General features: G+C 36.4%; 1 protein-coding gene across 1 annotated transcript in view; it reads left to right on the top strand.

Annotated features, from left to right (window-relative positions):
- The window catches only part of GPC5 (glypican 5), a 778,126-nt gene that overhangs the window by 257,210 nt on the left and 494,961 nt on the right, over positions 1-25,955 (top strand). The window contains exon 6 of the mRNA XM_075726418.1: positions 17,015-17,135. Coding sequence (XP_075582533.1) covers positions 17,015-17,135 — 121 coding nt within the window. The remainder of the gene's footprint in view (positions 1-17,014; positions 17,136-25,955) is intronic.

Here is a 25,955-nt window from a genome sequence, read left to right as displayed (position 1 = left end):
CAAAGTAGTCACTCTACTCTGACAAGGATGCTACTCTACGAAACAAATAATTCCATTGTAGGTAGGTCCTGATCTGGAACTTGCCTGGCAGTTTACAAGAAAGCAAAGTTCCTAGGCTCTTTAGCATCCCACTCTACTATTTAAGAAAATTATTTTCTGCTGAAATCCACTGAGCAGAATAAACTATAAAGTGATCTAATTTGTGAATGGACCGTTCAACTTTCTGACTGTCTGATTTAAGAACAAAGTAGCCAAGTAGTTTGCAGCAGGCCCACAATTTTCAGAAAAAAAAATCTTTTGTTAATAACATAGAAAGCCTACATTTTTTTACAATTTTTTTACTTCTAATCTGAAATAGAATTTATGTACACAAAAAAATATTTTTTCTGCCTGGGAATTCCCAATTACCACATGGTTGCAATGATTGGTCTGAAGATTACTGATCAATAATGAAGAACTGTATATATGAGTAACACTGTGAAGAATGTAATACACAATTCAACATCAAGAAGTGAAAAATCAGTAAATACACATTCACATAATCACATTACGGTTGAGGTTGGAAGGGATCATAGAATCATAGAATCATAGAATGCTTTGGGTTGGAAGGGACCTCTGGAGGTCATCTGGTCCAGCCCCTCCTGCTCAAGCAGGGCCACGTAGAGCCGGTTGCCAAGGACCATGTCCAGATGGCTTTTCAATATCTCCAAGGATGGAGACTCCACAACCTCCTTGGACAGCCTGTGCTAGTGCTTGGTAAAGTAAAAAAGTGTTTCCTGAAGTTCAGAGGGAACCTCCTGTGTTTCCGTTTGTGCCCGCTGCCTCTTGACTTGTCACTGGGACAACAAGCCTGATGCAGCCCACTTTGCAGCAAGGGTATGTTGCTGTCTCACATTCAACTTGGTGTCAGCCCCCAGGTCTTTTTCAGGGAAGCTGCAGATACATTATCTTCTATTAAGAAATACTTGCTAACAAAAAGGGATGTATTCCTAAATAACTGTATATTCTAGACAGATTCTGAAATGTTACTGATGGTCAATTCAGTTTATTACAAGATACTGAATATCTCCCTTACAGTTTATTGTCCATCTCAGTGGATTCTATCGACAGCTGATTTAGTCACATCAGACTTTCAATAAAGTGAAGACAGAGTACTCCTTGAGATTATTATCACTTAGATTCATAGAGAAATGATATTATGTTCATTTTAAGCACTACAAAATAATAAAAAAAGTTACATGCTAAATTGGGGCTGCTTATGTATTATTTGAAATGAGTCTAAAGTGGCACTTATCAAAATTCTAGAATAATAAGGTCAACTCCTTTAGCAATCTCATTTTTTAATACCAAAACAATTGCTTCTGAGCCATATATTACTGCTGACCCATACCTTGGCCTCCAGGCCAACAAATAATATATGGAACTTCGTATCTCACTGTATAAGCTAGAGACTTGGAGGGGTGGAAGGGATATTTGCCAGGAACACAAACTAAATATGGTTATATTTGTGCTCTGATAACCTGAATACCTTATATTAAGGACTCAAAATTCTACTTTTCTTTTCCCTTCATTTTTACTCTTCAGATACAAATCCGTAATGATGAAATGTATCATCCTGGTTTTCAAAAATCTCCATGAATTTCACTTTGTCTTGCTTCTTTGATACAGCCTGATCCCTCAGAGTTACTCTTGTTTTATTCCTCAGTTTCTAGTCCACCCCTCCATATATCAGAAGTGTGCATGGCTCTTCATTTTGCTCCATCTATTTATTGCTTCCCTTTATATGGCACATACTCTTTAAACCATTTGCCAAGTTCTGTTTCATCCTTGGCTATCAAAAACCTATTTCAGGGATAAGAGTGTGGAACAGACGAATTCTAGCTCAAGCATCAACCTCTTTAGGCTTCACGTTTTAAAAGATTTGTCTGTTTTATATGCAATATGCAATCTGTTAAGTGTTACCAGAGCACGTGTAACTGATTAAGATGCATTTAAAAAAAAAAAAAAAAAAACCAGCAAAAAACTGAGGAGGATTTGGCACTGTTGAAAAGGTAGTTTCCTGCTTCCTTTAATTCAGCAGTTAGAAGAATGCCACCAAGGTAGGGAATATGGGTCATTTCTAATGCCTGTGGGTTTAGGACCACTGCTTGTCTCAAAATCCACAGTGATATATGCAGGCATCAGAAAAGGCAGCTCTCAGTCTGTCCCACTGATATTTCTTCAGTTTCTATGGATTAATTCGAGATCCTTGAGCTGAAAAAACATAGCAGGAATGACCATGGGACTCTAGGCTAATGACTGGGATGGCTTGACAGGAACTAGATGTCAAAGTCACAGTTTCTGCTGTCATGAATATTTCATCATTTTATCCAGTAACTGTAAAACAAAGAATATGTACCTTTGTATAAAGATATTTGAACCTTTATCTTTCTCCATTTCCTCCCCAACTATTGACAACAAACCGCAGTCCTTTTTCTCTCTGGCCAAATTAGTCTATAAATGAATGACCCACTGATGTGACTCACTGACTAATGCTCCGTCAACAGAGAGGAGAGTTTCCTGTATCCAGTGCTTTCTTGTGTTACAGCATGGAATAAATCTGAGGCACATCAGTCACCTGAATCATTATGTTTAATCATCTCAGTTGACAATGAAGTAGAGTAAATTCCACAGACTCAACAGAATTTATAAAAAACAGCCCAGTGAAGAGAAATAATTTTTAGGCAGCTTGACATTTGTGTGTATTGATAAAGATAAAATGATGTTTAGCTCAAGAAACTTATTAATTCCTGTTTGCCAAAACTGACTGTGCTGGCGATTGTGAATGGCTTGCTTAAACTGCTCTCTCTCCAGAGATTTTGGATAAGAAATCAGGCTGTGGTTTTCCTGACATCAGCCAATGACCTAAAACTTATGACTAAAACGTCACTGCAACACTCTTGTAGTGTTGAAAACCTAGCTAGTTTCCAGTTGCTTGTTCAATCAGGAATATGTAGAGACACAAGTGAAACCCTACTTTCCCAAGTCCCATGATACTGAAGCATGTTTTTTTCTCTCAGTGAAGGTCATCATTATTATAATGCTTTTAAAATCCAGTCATTGCTCATTAAAATTCTGATAATTTCATTAGGGTCTATGATACAGGGCAGAGATACTTAAGTTTGGCTCAGTATGTAGATCATAACAGAAATGTACGTCTGTACATATATATGTGTATGTACATACACATAAAAATATATAAATATACACAGGAATTATGTATATTTTGCAACGCAAGATTCATTTAATATTTTCATACATGTAATACTTTCTGCAGGGTGCTGTTTCCCTGAAGAACAGTTTTGGCAATACTTTGACCCCATCTTCTTGTCTTCTTTTCACAGCTTTTCCCATAGGGAAGATAGCCTGTTTGACTTGCATTATTCTTGAACACCTTGTTACTTACTTGACATTAATTTCTGTAACCAAGGCAATATCACAAGTGAAGTTAAAAATCAAATCTCTGAGAATAGCCTTGTCTAGATTGATTCTCCCTTCAGACTGCATACTAGGCAGTCACACAGAGCTTCCAAATTTACACTAGACAATAGACTTCCTCTCTTTCCTATGCCAAAGGAAGAAAGTGGAACCCTTCTTTTCTTAGGAGGAGCTTTAGATTCCAGCAGTCCATTATAATCTGTATAAATTTATCATAAGTTTTGTCCTTTAATTTGTCAGGATCTACTGAATATTTCATTAAATGAAATAATTTTAACTTCTTTAGGAACAAAAAAGAAGATAAAAGCTTGTCAGCAGCTGCACTGTTTTCTAGAATGCACTGAACTGCATGTTCCAGAAAAAATGCAAAGTTCTTTGATATCTTACTGATGCTCAGGTATATAGTTCCCATTACTGCACTAGCTAGACACACCGTAATATTTAACTCTTGTCTTTTCATAGTATCTTCCATGATACAGATAAGTAAGAATTATGATGACTTTACAAATGGAAAACTGAAAACCAGAGGGAATAATAGGCTTGCTGCAGGAAGCTTATGACTTCAGCAATGAGTACCCCAAGGCTAATGCAATCTCATTTCAGTTTAGTTATTTTAAAGTTCGGTATTGTGTCTAGACTAGTTGTCTAAGAGGCATGTCCAATGGAGATGGCAAGTCATCATTTCATCCTACAGTAGGTGCTGTATTTCCCTCAAGAGGTCCTTCTCTCACTTTTCTTTCTCTTCCCCTACTGTGTAGGGGAAGCTTAAGCAATAGATGCTTAAGTAATAGATGCCTTCTTTTTAAATAACTAAAGATAGGTAAGTGGAATACAATTGATAGTAATTTTGTCATCTTCCTTCTTCTTAAGGGGGCATTCTCAGGGGAAAACTCATATTTGTCTGAAGTCTCTATGTTATTAAGATATGGGTGAATGGGAGGAAGGTGAAACTGAGTCACTACCATATTTTCATTGTAATTTTATCACAATGGAGCAAAACAAAGAACAATTACAGAGATTCACATGATAATAAAAGTGAACTAATTATTTTTATTAGGACTTGGAAATACAATCTTCTCTATCCTTCTGTAAAAAATATTTTTACTATTGTTGTCTCCTGAACCTTTATCCACTGAAGAGAAAATAAATGCATTTACATCCACTCATTTATATCTAAAAGAAAACAATCATTCAATGTGATAAGTGAAATTTGTAAAAAGAAGACACAAAAAGGGGTGGTTGAGAAGAAAGGGAAACCCAAAAGTTTATTAAAGCTCTTAGGCCTCCAATGCAACCCCTGTCTTTAAAGAATTTAATATTAGCTATGAAGGCTTTCTTAGCTCATATATTTATTGGTTGTACACACAAAGGTTGAAGAATGAGTTCATCTTTTTAAAGAAACATTAAAAGATCATAGAATCATAGAATTGTAGAATGGTTTGGGTTGGCAGGGACCTTAAAGATCATCTAGTTCCAGCCACCCTGCCATGGTCAGGGACACCTTCCACTAGACTGGGTCGCTCGAAACCCCATCCACCTTGGCCTTGATGGTGCTACATCATACATGCATGCAAGAACCATTAGGCTGCAATGTGGAAAACACTGAAACATTCTTGAATGTGTTTTTACCCTTTCTTATGTCCCCTGTACCATGATGTGCTTTGTATACCGTGTTTACATTATTCCTATTCTGTCTGATATTAAGAATGTACATCTAAAATATGCTTTTGTGACACTGATATGATTTTGTCTAACAAAATTTGAAATGAAGGATACATGTCTCAATAAGCCAGTTCAAATACCTTCCTAGTGGCTTCAGAGACAACCCTTCAGACTTCTCAAGGCACTTCAGTTGATTACTCTGCTACAAGTGGCTTCTGAAATTAGAGTTCTTCATGCATATGCCACTGTCTTTGAATATGACTTTATTTGAAGCCCATACTCTTTGTGACTTATTCTGAAATACTTTAAAGATTACCCATCATGCCTCTCATGGAGGGTGAGAAATGTCAAAGGTTAAAGCAACCATATTTATCTTTGATATAAGGCTAGTTAAGGACCAGTACGGAATTAAACCTTTACTCAACTGTAATCGGTAAAGTACAGCATTCTAGAAAGCACTCGATTTCCCATAAAGATTAAGTAACACTAGCACATAACGCATTATACTGTAATGCTTGCTTCCATTATTTAATAGAATACAGCATTCTGTAGAGCTTGTGATCCATAACTCTGTATTTGCTCTTCACATAAGCTGTTTCACTGCACTCTGAGAAGAGGCAATGCAGGTATTTTGCAAATCAGGTAATACACACGCATCCAGCAAAGGTGCTGTGAAAAATAAAGCTGCAAAATAAGAAAAGAGTTACAGGTTAGTTCTTGAACAAACTTCCAGTTGGTGAGAAAACTCTTTTTCAGTAAAATGCCTGATATCTTTTGTATAAAAATGAAACCAATCCAAATTGTATAGTAATACAGCTGGGGACTGATTTTCCTCCCACACAGATGTACGTGAAGTAAGTATGCTTGCATAAGTGTAAAAATGGTTTGAATGAGGAGAGAATTACACTTTGTATCTCCTCAAGATAATGTTATATTCTCTAGGATTTTGCAGTATTGAAAACAAGAATGGATTGGATGAAAAATTTCATCTGTGAAAACAAAACAAACCAAACACCACCCCACAAAATGAATATCAAGCACATAGGAGTCATAAAACATTTAAGATGAAAAGCATCATGTGTGTGATAAGTGTCATCGATTCCTAGTTTGCAGCATCATCATTCATGCACATTTAGATAAATTAGGATGATATAATGAATCCAAAGCCACAGAGATGGATTGGCCACTTACATTGATTTATTATTAATCCACCAATCTTTTGCTAACTCTGAGTGTACTCTGCCAACAGAGAGGGCCAGTGAAAAGCAGCTTCACCGCCACAGGGAATTTCATTGTTTAGAATAAACAGGAAAAGATCTATCGAGTGGCTCATGTCAGTGAATTTGCTGAAATAGCATTTCACGCTTGGCATTGCACAGAGACTTAGGTTGATTCCTTCATTTGACCTTTATTTGCTGAATGACTTTCTTTTCTTTTGTTGATAATGATACTCATGTATATTATCTCCTTGATAGTCCTTCACCGTAACGTAAGTGTTATTTTGTGCTAATTTTCCATAAATTACCTCAGAAAAAACAAACCACTCAGTAACAAAGAATGGATTGTGAGAGTGCACCTTTGACGTGATTTGTAGTGGTGTAGTCCCCATGTGGCTGTAAGGTAAATATTGACTGTGCCAGCATTGTGTCAGATATAAGTCCCAAAATTATCAGGTACATTCCAAGCTCCTAGAGGATACTTTGGTTTGTGCACTGAAGGATTACGTTGGACAAAATATGAAATGTCAGGCTTCTATCTCCAAGGTTTGGTGTCCTACATAACGCCATAGTTACATGGCCCTTTTTCCCATTTCCAAGAAAAGATATTTCAGTGTCCTATAGGGGGAGCAGGTTTCTGAACTTTAGGCTTGACAGCTTTGTGTTTCCAAGTTGTTTGAATTGTTTTTCCAAGATAATTCCTTTTGTTTTTCCACCTATCTGCTATAAACATTTTCGTGCTTGTTTATGATAATTAATATCTGTCGTTTCATTGCTCCATCATTAAATGAAGGTAGAATTATCAAGGTTATAAGAAGATTTCAAGAATACTACAAAAAGGAGATGTCCTTATTTATCTAGATTTAGTATGCTTGCATATGTCTAATATTTAGCTATTTTCTAATGTAATAAGAATTTACTTTCTCAGTTTTAAACATATGAGTTACCCAAGGCAGCTAGTTTAAATGAAATATCTGTCTCAAAGCTCACCTTCAGTCCATTTCAGCAGAGCTTGCAATTACTAAAACACATTTATTTGTTAAGGTGCATTACAGATTGATAGTAGCTCCCTCTCAGATGCTTTTTCTTTTGCCTCTGTGGAGAATTTGGACATTGCTGGAGTGAGGAATTCCCCACACTAGTGTGTGATGCTTGACAGAGTTTAAGTTTCTGTTTGGCACAACACAGCTGCTCTCTGGGGTGTTTTGTCTTATTCTTCGTGGCGTTCATTTTGCATCACATGTAAGAATAGTGTCTGTGGAATTTAGCAACATGCTGCTGAGATATATACACATAGATAACTATTACAGTGGTTACCATTAATTGACAAGAAGACTAACTTTCACTAACTTTCAAGTGAGAATTCTTCAAAAGTTCTTAAACTTTGCAACAGTGTAAAGATTAGATTTTGAAGCAAAACAAAACAAAATTCTCTGACATTGATAACATCATATAGAAATTTTCTTTACAGTAGGAAATAACAGTAGTTACAGGGAAATGTATTTAAGCTTTCATAACATTTGGGCAGAATTGTTCTAGAATTCTTTGAGTTAATGTGGACTACTTCATTCAGATGATGTCCAAGAAAAGGAAGAAGGAAAATCATCAGGAAAAGATCATATTTAAAAAATGTTTTCTATAACCTTAGTTTGAAATAGATTACCTTAATAAGTTAATGCAGATCCAGACAAATTTGGTGTATTTCAAAACTGTCACAACTGTGCTACTGATCAATTTTAAGTGTGATCAGAATTTATTTACTGTTCTAGAAGAAAGCTTCAAAACATGAATTTTAACTGTGTAGATTATGGCATTTCTTCTAAAGATGAATATTTAGCTTTAGTAGTTTTCACTTCAGTAGAAGTTGCATTCTTTGTAAAAAGGATAGTCTTACTTAACAGACACACACCCTCTACCGAATTTCAGGTGCTTATTAAAACAATCCTTCTAAATACATGTTCCACACATAGCAACTGGAGAGAAGTCGGTGCTTTTGGAAGTCTCCAGAGGGAGACCTTTCTGCCTAATGAAGCTTTCAGGACATCTAGTTATTCCATTAGTGCTTCTTATTGCTTATTAACTACTTATTTTTCGAAGACACAGCTAACATCAAATCTATGATGAACTGACTTCCAACTGCTATATATAAAATCCTCTCAAAAATTTTGGTGTTCAAATTAAGATCATGAGGGTTGTTGGGTTTTTTTGAGCTTCAGAAGAGCAATTGTAGGATTAGAACATAATGGAAATTATTGAGATGATAGATCTTGTGCTTTACAAAATAACAAAGGTCTAGGTCACACTTGGAAATTCATTAGAAGAGATATTCTGAAAGGCTCTGTAATAGTTATTTTATTACATACTTCAGTGTGATTTGTCTTATTCCTGTGAACCTAATTCCAAATAAGCAAGTTTTTAATGAAATATCTATTTAAAAAGGAGTATTTCAAAGACATGTCACTTCTTTTTCAAGTGTAGAAAAGGCCAAAGGCTGACCTGGTGTTTTTTCCTTTAACAAAGCAAGTCTGGTCAATGATGAAAAATTAAACACATATCTTTTATTAGACATGTTTTAGATTAAATGACTACAGGAACATATTTTTGTCTGAAACACAAATAACACAAGTTTTACTCAGTTGTTTTCCACACTTAACATTTTCTGTAAATTTAACAAGTGCATATGCAATCAGGTTTTTTCAAATATATACCAAATTACAGATGTAAAAATAAATTCTAATTGAAAAATTCAAAGACATTTTATTTTCTTTTAAAATAGATGTTGATCAGTTAAAAAGTATTGAAAATGTCTAGAAGAAATGGAATCTGTCCTAGAATTACTACAAATACTGTCTTTGAAAACTAGGTATAAGATATTTTTGACAAATTTTCTGAGGCTAACTTTGCAATATCTACTCTTAAAAAACTATGTAAGACTAGACAAAAACAGTCAACACACCTGTCTAAGCTCCAAGCGTTTTTTATGGTTGCAGTGATTCTTTGATTTGTTCAGCTTTGTTAATTAAAATTTGCACCACTAAACACTCTTACTCATTTGTTGCTGCGCTTGTTTAATTTTTACTAGTATTCAGGTAATTGTTAATTTCTCAATTAACAGTTACCCAGAATTTTGAAATACCCAGCAGTGATGAGTATGCTAGCAATAGCAGCTGTAAACCAGCAATTATCAGCAATCATAAGGCAAGCAAGCTCAGAAGGAGTTATTAAAAATCATATCCTGAGTCTGAAATAAAACAAAAGGTAGTGGGCACACTGTGCTATCTTACCATTCTTAAACACAGTGAGACTATATAAATACAGGTGCTTGCTTGTAACTTGTAATTGCCAGCAGCCTAACATTTCTATTTAACCATTGGTTAGGTTTTCTTTGGTGGGGTTTTTTTGGTGGTTTTTGGTTTTTTTTTTATATACCTGTTAAGATGCCGCTCTTTGTAAATCATGAAATTGAGGTACTTTATGTCAGATTATCAGAAACAATTCTATCTTAAGTGTGTCTCCCTCCTAACTTCCCTTTACTGATGTATCAGCTTTCCAACTCCAGTGAATTAATGCACTGTCTGTATGTCCCTCAGACTCACTGTAAGCCTACGGGGTGTGTGACCTCCTTTACTCGTGTTCTTAAGTGGCAGGGCTATGCCATGCTGCTGTGATCCAGAAGCCATGCTGTTGTGCCTCTACAACCACATTAGAAAGTACTGCTCCTTGCTTCAGTGTTTAACTTCAGGTTGTAAGTGGGCAAAACAGGCTAATCAAACCAACCAAAAAAAGAGTCGCAGATTGGAAAAAAGAGTCCAGAATTCCAGAATGGGTATCTGGGAATGGATGTTGAAGATAGCTCTGTCGCCTATGTTGCGCAATGGGCTATCTGCACTGCAGGTTTCAATCATGCCCACCCTTACCACCTATCAAAACTATTGACTCTTCAAGCTTAGGCTAAGGTCTTGAAACACCTAGCAAGCTCAGCAGTACCTGTTCCCACTAGGTCCAATTGTCCAGCTCTGCATGGTTCCCCAGGAAAGATGTAAGCATTTTCACTATTAGTTACAATGAGATTCAACTGAAATGATTGTACTATTTACAAATATTAGTCTGGATGTAGCTCTGAACTTCAATGTATTTCTGTTTGAGTTCTGGTTCTAACGTGCACCTGGTTCTAATGCACATCTGTTCCGCTTTTACAAATTGCAGAAATTTCTAATTGAAATTTGAAATAGATTTTTTCAACTGAAAATTTTCCCTGTTTGTTTCCATAATTCATGTGTTTCTTCTTTTTGTAGTTAGATAACTGGTTTCTTAAAAGAGTTCTTTATCAGCTGTATGAAAGGCTGCCCTAAATAAGGTTGGCTTTACTTGAAACTAACGTATTATTAACCAAGAATTTGTGTTCTCTTCATACTGAAGTAATAGCAGAGATAAGTAGCAGTAAATTCATAGAGTAACAGGTCTGAAGCAAAACACTATTAACAGTGGCAGTTTAACTCTGGAGAGGTTTGGATCTAGATGAAAACTTTATGGCTCAGACCCATTTTTAGCATTGATTTCTTACTCTGTTTTATCTATTATGTGCCAATGTTACTCCACAAAGCTAGTATGAAGGGATGGAAAATCATGATCAATTGCTGACAATAAATATGATGTATCAGTATTTGTTGTCATCACAATATAGTTTGTATTATTTGTGTTGGAGGGATATAGAGGTACAGGTCTGTCTTAAGCACCATGTCCAAAATGGCTGATTCTTATGAGAATTAATGTATTCATTACTTCTAATAGCTTTTCCAGCTGCATGTACCAAGAAATCAGTGATAGCCAATAGAGCATGATCTTCTCTTTTAACATAGATATTGATACAATCAAATGTAAAACCCATCAACTGTATTCATAGCTACAATAGAAAGTAATATGAAATTTATATGAATATTCATATATTGAGCTCAGAAAATGGGCACCTTGTTATTCATCATTTTAAAACCTGTTTATAGAATACAAATATATTGGTGCTTGTTTTTTTTTGCTAGTGTTGATGAAAATGAATAGTACTTGGGGACCAAGTCTGCCTATTAAAATGATGTGATACATTACCATGCTTGCACAGAAATGAGCACAGATGGTGGGTCTATTACTTCTCTAGCAAGAAATTCGTCATCTTTTTTTTCCCCAGGATTCCAATCTGAGCAACACTTGCTCAAGTCAAGCTACCTCTGTGGGGATCCTTAAAATGTTTTTTCCATTACTTGTACATTAGGAGTAAAAGAAACAGCAAGTGATTAATGCTGTATTAAAACTTTATAATGAATGAAGTGTCTCAAACCAAGAGTCTGAGTTTTTTATATTTTTCCCCCAACTAAATAGAAACATATTTTGCATGTAAATAAATGTAAGTCTACAGGGATGAAGTTTCGTGTACCATGCTCAGATTCCCAATAGCCCATTAAGCTCTGACAGATCATGTAGTCCACATTAAAATGTTTGAAGATGTTAGATTTATAGACATTTGTTAATTAAACACAATGATATGTGGAAAATGAAACAACAACATATAAGTAAGGTTATAATTTTTGTATGCAAAAGATACCATTTCAAGCAGCAGTAGAGTAGATTAAACAAAAAGCGGTTGACTTCCATAATCTTACTTTCATAAGAATCAATAAAGTAATACTTAATAAGGCTTTGTCAATGCCTTATTATACACCTGAAGAAAGAAAAAGGGGTTTCAACTTGCTTTGTGACTTGTCAGAGCCTGTAATTACACATGACTCAAAATTAAATGATAGTTTTTAATGTCAATTGATCAAAGCCAGATCAACTTGCAGTGAAAGCAAATTTAATAGGGGTTAGGATTTCCAGTAACAGGAAAAAATGTGAATATATGCATTCATATACTTCAGTATGTTGAGTGTATTCACATTTGGGGGATTCTATACTGGCACCACCATTATTTAGCAAAGCACCATCACATGAAAAATGTTGTTCAACATTTATGCTGTGAACTGGTACACAGAGACAGTGTTGTCAAATTTGGTGTTGTGGTTTGACCCTGGCTGGACATCAGCTGCCCACCAAGCCACTCTATCACTCCCCCTCCTCAAGTGGACAGGGGGAGAAAAAATGACAAAAGGCTCATGGGTTGAGATAAGGACAGGGAGATCACTAAGCAAGTACCGTCACCGGGCAAAACAGACTCACCTGGGGAATTAATTTAATTTATTACCAGTCAAATCAGAGTAGGATAATGAGAAACAAAACCAAATCTTAAAAACACCTTCCCCCCACCCCTCCCTTATTCCCAGGCTCAACTTCACTCCCAATTTTCTCTACCTCCTCCCCCCAGGCAGCACAGGGGGACAGGGAATGGGGGTTGTGGACAGTTCTTTACATATCTCTGCTCCTTCCTCCTCACTCTCTTCCCCTGCTCTAGTGTGGGGACCTACCCATGGGAGACAGTGCTTGATGAACTTCTCCAATGTGGGTCCTTCCCACAGTCTGCAGTTCTTCACGAACTGCTCCAGCATGGGTCCCTTCCATGGGGTGCAGTCCTTCAGGAGCAGACTGCTCCAGCGTGGGTCCCCCATGGGGTCACAAGCCCTGCCAGCAAACCTGCTCCAGCCTGGGCTCCTCTCTCTCCACGGGTCCACAGGTCCTGCCAGGAGCCTGCTCCAGCGTGGGCTTCCTACAGGGTCACAGCCTCCTTGAGGCACATCCCCCTGCTCCAGTGTGGGGTCCTCCCCGGGCTGCAGGTGGATATCTGCTCCTCCGTGGGCCTCCATGGGCTGCTGGGGCACAGCTGCCTCACCGTGGTCTTCACCAGGGGCTGCAGGGGAATCTCTGCTCCAGCACCTGGAGCACCTCCTCCCCCTCCTTCTTCCCTGACCTTGGTGTCTGCAGAGTTGTTCCTCTCACATATTCTCACTCCTCTCCACCCACTGCTGTTGCACAGCATTTTTTTCCCCTTCTTAACTACGTTATCACAGAGGCACTACCAACCATCGCCAATGGGCTCAGCCTTGGCCAACAGCGGGTCCGTCTTGGAGCCAGCTGGCATTGGCTCTATCAGACATAGGGGAAGCTTCTAGCAGCTTCTCACAGAAGCCACCCCTATAGCCCTCCCACTACCAAAACATTGCCATGCAAACCCAATACCTTTGGGGAAAACCATTCTTCCAATTGGGATTGCATTATTTTTGTTCCATCCAAATGAATCAATTTTTGTCATTTACCCCTTTAGTTTCCATAGGTGATGCTTTATAAGGCATGGTCCTGGGTGAAAATTGGCATCCAGCACCTGGAGGATTAAAGAAGTAAAGAAGTAAAAACCTCACAAAGCTTGAATAACCCAGCACTTCAAAAGCATAAGGATTTCTGGAGAGACAGACAGAAGTAGCAACTCCTTTAAGAATCAAGCTGGGGCATGTGGTAAACATCTAGTAGACCTGAGGATAAACCAGAAGCCTTTGAAATGAGTAGTGATTATACCAATCCTGGATCCAAAGCTTTCTCTATGGATGTAGCCTTGTGTGTTATTTGGGGTCTGCTGGGGCCTGTAACAGACAAAAATGTCAGGAGGATGGGCTGAAATGCGTCAGTTCTCACAGAACAGGGTCTGAACTGTTTTGGGGGCAGCCAGTGCATACATTAATGTTTTAGGTAGAAAGGTGCTCTGTTCTGCTTGGGAAGGTTGTTGTGGAGGGTGAGGAGGCCTGCAGGTAGTGGAAAGTAGGTGGAATCCCAGATTCATTTCTTCTGTCAGCCCTGGAAAGGATCATGCCGGCTGCAGGTGAGAGAAAGGACAGGAGTGAGAAAGAAGGTAGAAGGAAGGGTGCTAAGCAGCTCAGAGCAAGTAAGGACAAGTAATGTGGAGGTTGTTACTACCAGTACCTAATGATCTAATAGTTGTTCAATGCTAATAGACTTAAAGTTGTGGTATTATCAAGCACTAGTGTGCTGCTTGTCATTGCTTCGATGCACGTTACCTCTGCTTCAACTTCTTACCCTTCCCCTTATTTCTTCCTGCATGGTTAGAGACATGAGTATCATCAATTGAATTAAAAAAAGAGAAGGGATATTCTTTTTCACATAGTTATGCAGTTCACAGACAAATGTGTAATAGTTGGGTTTGCAGCATTTGAAAAAAGGTGTTAATTAAGAATCCTGAGTGACAGAAAGCGAGAACATAGGTTTTGCATGCTGTGAAACAAAATGGGAGCACTGTATAGAATGGGTAGCCATAACCTTTAAGATTTTTTTAATAGTGTTAAAATACGAAGAGAAATTGCTGTGTTGCGTTAAACCAGTATGTTAAGTTAAACCAGTTGTCCATCTGCTGAGTGCAGTATTGTTCAGCTGGAAAGGGGAAGGAAGGAAGGAATTCCATATTGACTTATCTATTCTGATTTAGACAAATGACAGTGAAAGAAGGATTTTTGAGGAAAAATTTGGAGAAGGCTTTTAGGTTTAGGGTTTTTTCTTTTTTACTCAGAAGCTACCAGAAGATTTGTTGACCCTACTCAAATTGCTGTTAAATGTTTCCCCAAATCTAGCAGGCAGGCTGTGGATTTTGTGCACACCCCTATAAAAAGCTTTACCCCATCACTACAAGCTGGAAAATTGCCCCATCACTACAAGACAGCACAAAAAGCTGTCTGCTATAAACCAAAATACCACTTGGTGAAGAATATGAACCATTCATCTATTCAATGTATTCAACAGTGCTATGAAAAATTTTTTTTAAACTCATTTCAACTACCATGTTCCAGTGAACCACATTAAGTACCTTAAGCTTTGCTGTCCTGATTGTACATCATTAACATCTATGCCAAGCAATAGTATGGTTAGTGAATCAGTAAAGGGTTCTATAATGGCTTTTAGTAATGAGCTTATTATTTTTAGTATTTCCCTTTAGCTGATACAGTGTGTCCTCACTATTGGATACAGCTGACTATTTTCTCAAATGAAGAATTAATAAAGCTGGAATCTTTAACTTCTGACTAATCCTAGGTGATCATTGCTGTGATATCTTGATATGTAATTGAATTTAAATTTGATATTACATCTGCTTCCAGTGAACTTGATTGCATGCAGAAGAAATAGAGAGTACCCTTACCCTAAATACCACATGCAGAGCTGCATGTAGAAGGTCTAGAATTTTAGTATTTACTGTCTGAAATAAAATGCTTTAAAGAAATTAAGCGATGAAAGACTGCTGGCTCCTAATACCTTAAAAGTTGGGGAAAAATTTGCTGAGCCTCAGAATTAGTTCACTTTTCAAGCATTTTGCAGAACTTGTATTTCAAAAAGTATCTTCTTGTAATGCCTAAAGGAGCTACTAAGTTTTGTCACACATGAAGGCAAATTTTGCTCTCTGGGACCTATGGAAAACTTAGACTCATTTTGTATGACAGGGTTAATTTATATCTATTGGCATGGCCAATATAATTTTAGGAATGGTATCTGGATCTGTGTATGCTTCCTCAAGAATACCCTCAGTCTCACTTAAGGTGATATTTAAGCAAAGATCAAAGACAAAATATTGCTGTTATGTGGCAGCCTTGCTTTAATGAACAACATTCATTGTTTAGCATACATGGAGGGTTTTCTACAGAGCTAAGAGGACGTTCAATGTTTTTCATAAAACAGATTCTGCAAAATTTGAATATGCTGTGTTGTCTATGCTCATATGCAGATCTAATAGTCAGGAATTAGGCATTTCCTTACTCCATTCCTGATAGGGTTCTTTCCTTTTTTTTTTCTTACAGTGTAACAGCTGGCAAAATATTTTTGAGACAGAGATATATAGAGCTATCCTCTTGCAGAGTATGCAGACAAAACCTAACATATGGAGGGTATTTGCATAATGTACAGTATCTGTGATGAGAAGGTAGATATTCGGTTTTTCTTGTATAACTTGAGTATTACATACAACATGGGAAGTTGAATGAAGACTTGCATCTTAATAAGCCACAGAATTCTGCTAGGTGGTTAATTTTAGTTTCTGTATCTTGAGTTTTGATATATTAGAAATAATGTTCTACTTACTACAGCAGTTCTTTCTTGAATGAGCATATATCTGCTTTCTGTTGCTTCTTTTTTACATATCTACCTATTAAGTACATTTTGGCCTCCTTTATGTAATGCTAAATAAGTTATGCACAATTTGGTTGTTGTCCTGCAATAAATACCCTATCTGCATGTGCATTCACAAAAACACTAGAAAATTTCAGGTGTAGTTCTATACATACAATGTGTGTAGAATCTAGAGTTTGTTTTAAAAACCTGAAATGTCATGCATTTAGGCAATCACCGTGCAGTTTGTATTTAGCAAAACCAAAATGGAGGACAGTCTTTGCACACACAAAAAAACCATGCATAGGGCTGAAAGCTTCTTGCTTCAAAATGTAGATAACTCTTTTCTTTTTAAAGTTTATAGTAAAATTAAAGCTATAATAAATAATACAACTTTGTGGAAAGTAGTATTTATATTATGCTGTATTTCTTTTCTGTGAAAAATATGTGCACAAATTTAACGCCTCTCATTAAAGTAGAATATTGGTGCCATGAGAGTTAATACAAACTAGAAGATGACTCTCTGAGAGTAGAATAACTCACTAAACCATTTTTGTGTGTGTGTTTGTGTATTAAACTAGCTATACTCATCGTGTGGTTGGCAATGGAATCAAAGCTCAGTCTGCAAACCCAGAAGTAAAAGTGAAGGGAACAGATCCTGTAATAAGTCAAATTATTGACAAGCTGAAACATGTTATTCAGGTAAGCTGCTTTTACCTATAGATACAGTATAGTACTAAAGACCACTCTAGTAGTAAAAGTATTAATTTACGGTATGTTAAAGATTAATTGTTAATTCATGTTATTGCTCAGTGCATGTCAACACCAAAACACTACTTGCTTTCTGTCTCATTTCAATTATTAAAAATGATTTAGTTAAAAGGTTCACATATGGTAGATGAGCATAGGAAATAAGACTCCAGTAGCTGGGCCATTTGTACCTGTGAGTACCACAGGTGAGCATTGCAGTAAGTGTATAGAAGCACAAACAGTATAATTTAGGGATATTAACTGGGTGCATACGCTTAAAAACCAATAAACCATAATTTCCCTTTTCCCTTTTTACTAAATCTAGGTTCTTTCTTAACTAGTCTTGCTGTGAGGTTTTTTGTTTAGATGCTGGATAGAAAAAGTGGGAAGTTTGAACAAGAATAGGTTGCTTGCTAAAGAAGTAGGTGTTCAGTACCTGATGTACATATCTGTGAGTTACTAAATTTAAGGCTTACAAGCCAGTCAATTCCAATAGGGTTCTGCACAATCATAGTATTGTAATATGTTTAAAGGATTACAATTTTCTTTTGTTACATGCTGTATCTATATGCACAGATAGCCAGAACTGCAGGACAAAAACCCGATTCTATTGAAACCAACAGTTATTTTGCTGAGAACTCTATTTCAGTTTAAAAATATAAGTTTCCACTCTGATCTGAAGAGTCACTGATAAGAAATGTTCTACTGGCATTTCTTGTCAGTGAGCCATCTAACCCAGTATCTTCTCATCTGCACTAGTAAAAGGAGAAGCTACTAAGGGAGGGCATGCAAGCTTGGCACCTTTATGGTCTCCACTCCCCTTCTCTACATCATTCCCCAAACATGAGAATTAGAGATACAAGACAACTCTTCCTTGCCTATTGCATTTAGTTTCATCTAAGGACTTGCTTTAATTTTGTTTTTCTATCTTCTTGGAAACTTTTAAATACACTTTCCCAAATGGTTTCTGGAGCTGAAATAAGCCAGCCATTCTAACATTACTGAGAGCTTCATGATAAACTCTCTTGGTTCTTATTTCTCTATTTGTGAAAAATAGCTATTCTCTGACAACAAAGGAAAAAATGGTGAAATAGAAAAAAAAACACATCAGATTGTTTTTTCTTTCCCGTCTGTAAGGTTGTTTTCTGGGAGAAGTGGCATCCAGATTGAAACTGAAAGGCAATCATTATTCTTTCCTCCTTAAAAGAAATATCTTTTGTAGCCCTCCAGCTTCATCGTGATTTTGTCTCTGTTTCATTATTAAAATGGTGACTACAATGGTGAGAAAATGAATACAGTTTTCCATCCAAAAAGATGCTATGACTTAATTAAGAACTACAAATTACTGTGCAAAGAAAAACATTGCAAATCTTGCTGGGTAAGTCTCAAGGTCTTTCATCTATTAGGAATGTCCTCCTTCTCTGATATTAAATCTGCACTGTATAGTTTATTGTGTTGTTTTCCTCTAGAGACTAGAAGTTGTGTTGTTTCCTCCTTGAGTGAGGATCTAAAAGAGAGGAATAGAACAATTCCATTATAAACTATTTCATTTTGAGAGCTTATTTGCCCTTGTCTCAAAAGACTAGAGTGGGTCTTGGGGAGAAGGACATATAATTTACATACTACAAGTCTTACTAACCTCCAAATATGTTAGCTTGCTATGGGACAGTTTCCTTTCTTGCAGCTCTGAGTATGGAAATAGGGTCAGGGGATATAGATAGCATCAAATTCCTTAGAGACCTGACATACAACTACTTTTCCTCAGATAAAAAGGCTGAAGAAACTGCAGAAAAAGTTTCCTTCTCTACCATTTACTGCTTGGGAAAGGAGGATGGGAAGCGTAAATTAGAGATTCAAATACAAAAGATCATCTTTTTGTCCTTTGTGATATGAAAAGGGTGAATCACATATTAAGCTTATGATGGACAGATTATATAAGGGGAGCTTAATGGATTGCGGTGCTGCATCAGAGAAAGATGGAGTCATACTTAAGTCCAGCACTCTATCCAAGCAGTATTACTGCACTGCAACAGTTTAAATAGCTAATTTAGTAGAAAAAAAATTGTATTTGTCCTGTTTTTCAGAACTAATAATTCCTGAAATCTGAAAAAGTTTATATACTTTAATTTAACTTTAAGGTGACACAGATTGGCAGGGTGATATATAACTTGCTATTTGTGTAGGCAACGATATATATTTTTATGTAAATTCCATGTTGCTGTAACCTTGCTTGTTAAACAAGTACATTTTTGTTATTTAATTGTATTTTCTGTATTAGGAGAAAGGAAATGAGTGGTAATTCAGGTTTATATGACTTTCACATCAGCTTTTAAACATTTCAAGGTGCAAGATATTGAAGTGGCATTTCTCTCTGTCTCATGATGTCATGATAGGATATGGTCCTTCCTTCTCAACCACAGTCAGAGCTCTGTGTATCGGTGGTAAGTGTAGCCTGATTTTCTTTTGCCTGTACAGCCTGTCATGGTACCAAGGCCTTCAGGACTGAATAGTCCCTACCACTTTTTAAATATCCATACAGGGCAAAGAATCTGAAGCTTTGCTTCTGGTACTTCTCACAGTGAAAATGCTGAAATGCACTGAAATGTAATTTAATGAGTGATAACCTGTGGCATTTGTCTGCAGCAAGGGTGGAATTCAGTTCTTTAATCAGACATCTGCATTTAGGTGTTTAAGCTTCCCTTATATGTAAATCTAGACACGGACCTTAGAGAGCTGTTCATTTGGCCGTATGTAAATGTATGCTTCAGGATAAGAAGAACAGTAGCTCTTTAGTCTTGCTCAATATAAAAGGACCTTGGGTACATTGCTCAAATGTTGGCATCTACATTGTAGACGTGCAGTTAGGTGTCTGGTCTGAAGGATTTCATGCTTGTGTCATGTTTCTGAGCCCTTTCCAAGAGGTTGTCAGTTTGAACACAAAAAACCAGAAATGTATAATTTTCTAAGGAGAAATATTTAGCATATACACTGGATCTTCTTATAAGACTACCTTCTGCTTTTTCAAAGGCTATGTTGGACCACATGATCATCAAACCATAAACAAACTTAAAGTCTACTTGAAAATGAAGCCTTTTGCTTTTGCTGGTACCTGAGCTGGGCTGATTAGGATATTTAGGATAATTTTTTTTTTGTTTGGTTGGCTTTTAATTCCTCTGAAAGAACTTTTTATTTCAGAAATCTTAGGTACAGTTCAGACAGCCAGGAACTTGAGAAGATAAATGCAAACATTTGGGGAGCTCTTAAAGAAAAACAACTCATTTTATAATTATGTATTCTTTTCTAATGGTTAAAAAAAAGAGATAATTAAACTATAGAAGGACTCATTTGAAGTGGATGACCAGTTTTGCATTTAGAATACATAATTTAAGTCAGATTGAGAAATATATCTTGATTACATTTTGTCCTTCCAGACCAGAAAAAGTAATTCTCTCTAGTAAATCCAGGGTAGAAAACCTCTGTTAGAAAGCTTCATTGTTTTCTGAAACCTTCTTTCCTCTTTGTCATCAAAGCAGATGACCTCTTTTCTCACCAATTACACTAAATTTCCCTTCTTACTTTCAAGAATCCCAAAATAAGGGCAAGAAGGAAGTGGATATTCTTAGATGTAAAGGGAGAGCCTATTTAAGGGAGGGTCCACTGAGCTCTCAGAAAGTCAGACTGTACATATTTATTGTACAAATGACTAAATATTATCAAGTAGAAGAACAGACATCTTAAAGATCTGTTCCTGCTCATCTTTAATGTACACATAAAAAAAAACAGATCAAAGAGCATTCTGCCCTGCATGCAGAAAAGAACAGATGTCTCCTAGTATCTCCTTTTTTCTTGCAAGGTAGATATAGAATATCTAGATAAAGAATCAGCTTTAAAATATGTAAGCATACAATGCTTAAACATACTCTATTTTCTAGGTTCTATTATATTAAAAACTTTAAACCACTGAAAACAAACCTGTTGCATGAGGGATAGTATCTCTTCCCAGCAGGCTGTGGTTTCTGGGCACTTCTCCTTTGTGAGAGGCTCACATTAATCCTCCTTCTTTTTCTGTAAATAGTGGATTTACTGAAAATCAATAGAACTTTTTGATTCCATTGGACCCTGACAGCTATAATCTGTGCTCTGGACTCCACAGGTTCATATACACAGCAACAAAGTGAAATTAAAAGAACTAACATGAACTCTGCTGAACTAGTCAGTGCTGAAAATGGCTTGACAAAGTCACCTTCTTCTGTAAAAATCCTTACTTGCACAGACTGGTATTTTGGATAGTTTTAAATGATTGGCGCTTCTTCATTCATTTATCTTCACGGTAGGCAAATAATGGGTTCAGCGCATAGTCTCTTATGTACTGCAATCTGCAACTATCACTCTAATAGGCAATCATGATAAGCAAAGTCAGTTGCATATGGCAGAAATAATAATGGCAATTATTTTTCTTTCTTCCTCTATAATTTAAAACCACGATTAATTTGTCTTTCCTGCAAGTGCATATACTGAGGTTATGAAGTAAGTATAATATTTTGGTGCTGTGATTACAAGTGATTGGACCTTGGTCATTTCAATGTATTTCTTCTTTCAGAAGACAATCTCAAAAGGATACTGCTTTTGAAAATAATAGACATTACTTGGAGCTTGTATTTACAGGTAGAATAAAGACTTCCTAATTTTAGGAAATCCTACCACAGTAGAAAATACCCTTATGTCTGTCTGTCTAAATTAGGCAGACCAAATCTCCCTCTGGAGATCTCCAGAGGCAGCTGCCACTCTATTGACTATACTGGAAATTTAAAGGCTTCTATTAGGATAAATGATTTCCTGTTTATAGGTGCAGCATAAGATGTATGTGTCTGAACTTATTTGGAAGGGAACCCGTCTTATAATGCTATACCACTGAACTACTAGCTGATATACGTGGAATAATATTTACTTTCTCCACAAAGGGCTGAAAACTGCCACTAATGGAAGGGACGTCTACATCCTTTAAGTGAATAGAGGCCACTACTTCATAAGACATTAAATGTAGGTAAAAATCTATTTTTCCTTTACTCGTGGTCATTACTATAGCATGGTAAGCACTGTGTGTCAGTGGATGCCATCATTTACCCATTTACCTAGCTTAAAAAGGTTACAAAAACAGTGAGGTGAGATTTTGTTTTGACACTGATTTGTCATACTAACAAATAAACTTTCCAGCTGTGTTTTTTAAAGCTTTTATCAACATACTGCAGCATGGGCAAAATAATACATATTTTCGTAAGAGCTCTTCAAGTACATATTGGAAATGGTGATGGAATACATTACCTGAGGCCTTATCTGTTCATAGAAAGAACCGTGTTTTTAAATTATTCATGTGCAAGATGTGGCACTTGCAGTTGTGTTTCCCTTTGATCACTGATATCAAGTTTGTGCCTTCTTTAGTGTTATGATAATCATCTAATAGTTAAAATCCCTCTACCTCTTAGAATAGTTCAAACTGCTGTATAAATTTAACAAATTATACATTCTGATGACTCTGTTGATGACTGAAATGCAATTCTTTCTCATGGAATGAGTGAATTCTCAAGAGTACAGCATTTAATGTTCTCAGATACTTAGAGCCTTAGTTTGATACACTTTTCACTAATACTAATATGCTCTTGGAGACTCTGAAATGTTTTTTTTCCTTCTTAAATGTTTTTTTTGTTGATATATTGTATCGTGCAGTTTGCACCATTCAATAACAGTTACTCCACAGGTAATTGGGAAGTAAAATTTCAGTGCACTTTGTGCAACAGCCATTCACCATTCACTGGTGTTAGAATTGCTTTCAGCTGTGTTTGCTCCTAAACGGCCTATTTATTATTTTTGTTGCAATAGGAAAGACAGCCTAACAAGTTTTGTTTTGTTTTTCATATTACAAATGGATATGTAAATGTTAATTTTGCTTTAGATTTCATTTTTACTACCTTTTTCACTTTTTAGTTTTTTCCAAAGTTAGAACAGTCCTGCAGGTACAGGATAGCTCAGTATCTTGATTATGTTAATTTTTTCCCCAATGGTTTGTTGGCTCTCCCTTTCATATTTGATATGTTGGCTCTTTCTTTTGTTTCATTTCTGGAATTAATACTATGTTACTGTCCTTTTGAAATCAACCCCTTGGACAAATTCCATCTTTGGCAAGGCATGATAGCATAGTATGAGAGTGATGTGTTGTATTAGGATGCTCCTACTTGACAGAGAAGACTATGTCATATTTGTTGTGTGAACTATTCCTGTCTTTTGTCACATCTATGGAGAGCTGGCTTATCACACTCTATTGTCTTGAGCTCCCTCTGACTGCTAACTGGTGCCGAAGATATCAAAGATATGTTAAATATTTGACTTGAGTATTACTATTGCATATAAGATATTGGCATAATTTTTGTAAAGATATTAAACAGCTAGAAATGAGATGGGAAATTATTTTCTGAGTTTCACCATCCTCCTTTTAAAATACACTTCAACTTCCAACCTCAAAAATACATATTAGAGTGCAGAATCGCTGATGCCTTTGTATCTTTTGAGAGTGAAAAGGTTTTCTTCACAGTTCTGCAATGATGATGAAGGTATATGCCTTTTTTGTTGCTCACAAAGGTGGTCTTTCTGTATTTGTCAGTCAGAACACTAAAAGTTATATGAATGTTCTGAGATGACCGTATGTCCTGGAAAATTATGTGTAAACTCAAACCCACATATGGTTTACAGGTGGAAGGTAGAGAAGGAAAAAGTGATGAAGTTGAGCCGATGTATCTCCCAGTGCTGGGATGCCAGGGGGGTAAATTGAGAAGAACAGGTCACCAGCCACATAGTCCTTTTTGTCAGTAATTTAAATAAAAACCCAATAATCTTTTTTTCTGGTTTGATTTGTTTTTCACTAACTAGCTTACCAAAGTTATTAAGGCTAATCAGAGTCCCTTTCATTTAGCACAAATGATCCTCATTTTTGTGTAGTATCATTTTAAATAGGATTTGTGCTTAAATGAAAAGCTTTTGATTTCTCCTAATGTGAATAACAAAAGGAGAAGAGTGTACATTGTATACAGCTTTCTGGAACTAAGTTTAAGTCTCAAATTTGTGTAAAACTCTAAATGAAAAAAAAAAATTAAATCCCTAACATTTGTATTTTTGCTATTTTTTCTTCTATTGCTTATAAATCACTGCACAGTATACACTGAGAAAACATATACATTGATGCAACAGAGAGATACTATCAATTCTTATCCATTTAGTGCAGACAACAGTGGCACAGAAAACAAAACAGCCTTTCCTAGCTACTTAGGTGGATAGTGACACTAACCAAAGTATTCATTATGGTACAGATGCTCTCTACAAAAGCCTATTTTGCACCTAAATTGCTTGCTGTTATAGCTGGTAAAAACTGCTTGTGCTAGGGTTTCTTAACAAAACAGCAACATTGTTCTATCTTCTCACTTTTAAGTACAATATTAAGTGAAGGAGAGTTTTGAGATTTTGGAAGAGTTATAGCTATGACAAACAATATGATCTGGGGCACAGATTTTGTGATGTTTACTTTGAAAATCTGATCTACTTTACTATTTGCAAAACTGTGGAAAGGAAATTATTTTCTCCTATTCATAAATTATTGTTTATGCTCCTTGACTCTCTTAAAAAAGGATTTTTATTTTATTTTTTAATACTTTCTTTCAAACTTCTCATAACTTTGGCTATAGATCTCAAAGAAAACAAGCAGTTTTGTCCCCGTACCCCATGGAAGTAGTAGCAATTCTGAAAGTGAAAAGGAGCTTCTCATGCCCTTAATTCCCAATCTTAGAAAAGGAAAGGAATATATCTATTGATATATAACAGCACAGACTAGAGAGTTCAAGAGGGCCCTGATGCAGCAGTCACAATGGTATTCACTCGACCTCTCAAACTTTGGTGGGCTCCACAGAAGCCTAGTCTGTGAAAGCTGCACATTTTTCCTTTTTTCTATAATTTCATCAGAGAATAGAAAATCCTTTCTTTCTGCAGTGAGGTAGTACCCCATTAGTTGTATAGATTGATGCGACATGTTGCATAATGTGTGACACTGGATACATTGCCAGATTTTTAACTAGCTACCCAGTTTGGGAGAATCTCTCATCTGAAATAGTTTGGGATTCTTTTGGGCCATGTGTGCTTTCTCAATGTTACAAAAAAAGGCAAAACCTCCTTAAATTTATTACCCATTTCAAATTTATTAAAGGGAGAGGAAGCTGTCAATGCCTAATTTCATATTTTAACTGGATAACTTATTTAGCCTCTGTGATGTCTTGTGAGGGGTGGGGGAAGAAAACTGGTATAGGAAATGCACTTAATTTTGAGTGAACACCAGTTTAACGAGTGGTTTGTCTCTGAATACTTTCAATAGAGGATTGTTTTAGGGAGTGGTATTGCAGATTACTTTTGCTCTTGGCCTTCTCATTTAGAGAAACAATTGTTGTGCAATGGCAACCATATCACTTAGCGTATAATCAGCTAGAAATGAATTTAGCAATTCAGCTTGCAAGTGTCCTGCTCAGTGGGATCTGGATTTGTGTAAAGGGTCTTTCTTATGACTGAAGAACCACATCCTTTTTTTTTCTCATGTGGAACAATAACTGGACTTTGTAGAGATACATACAAGCCTCAGCTGCCTGCAGTACAAATAACGTTATTCATTCTGTCTTTTACATTCACAGGTCAGGTTGACAATGAACCAAAATGCAAGTGTTATGTCTATAATAGACAACA

Source organism: Pelecanus crispus, chromosome 1, assembly GCF_030463565.1.
Source record: "Pelecanus crispus isolate bPelCri1 chromosome 1, bPelCri1.pri, whole genome shotgun sequence".
Classification (NCBI taxonomy): domain Eukaryota; kingdom Metazoa; phylum Chordata; class Aves; order Pelecaniformes; family Pelecanidae; genus Pelecanus; species Pelecanus crispus.
The sequence above is the reverse complement of the archived record's forward strand: the minus strand, read 5'-3'. Positions and strand labels throughout refer to the sequence as shown.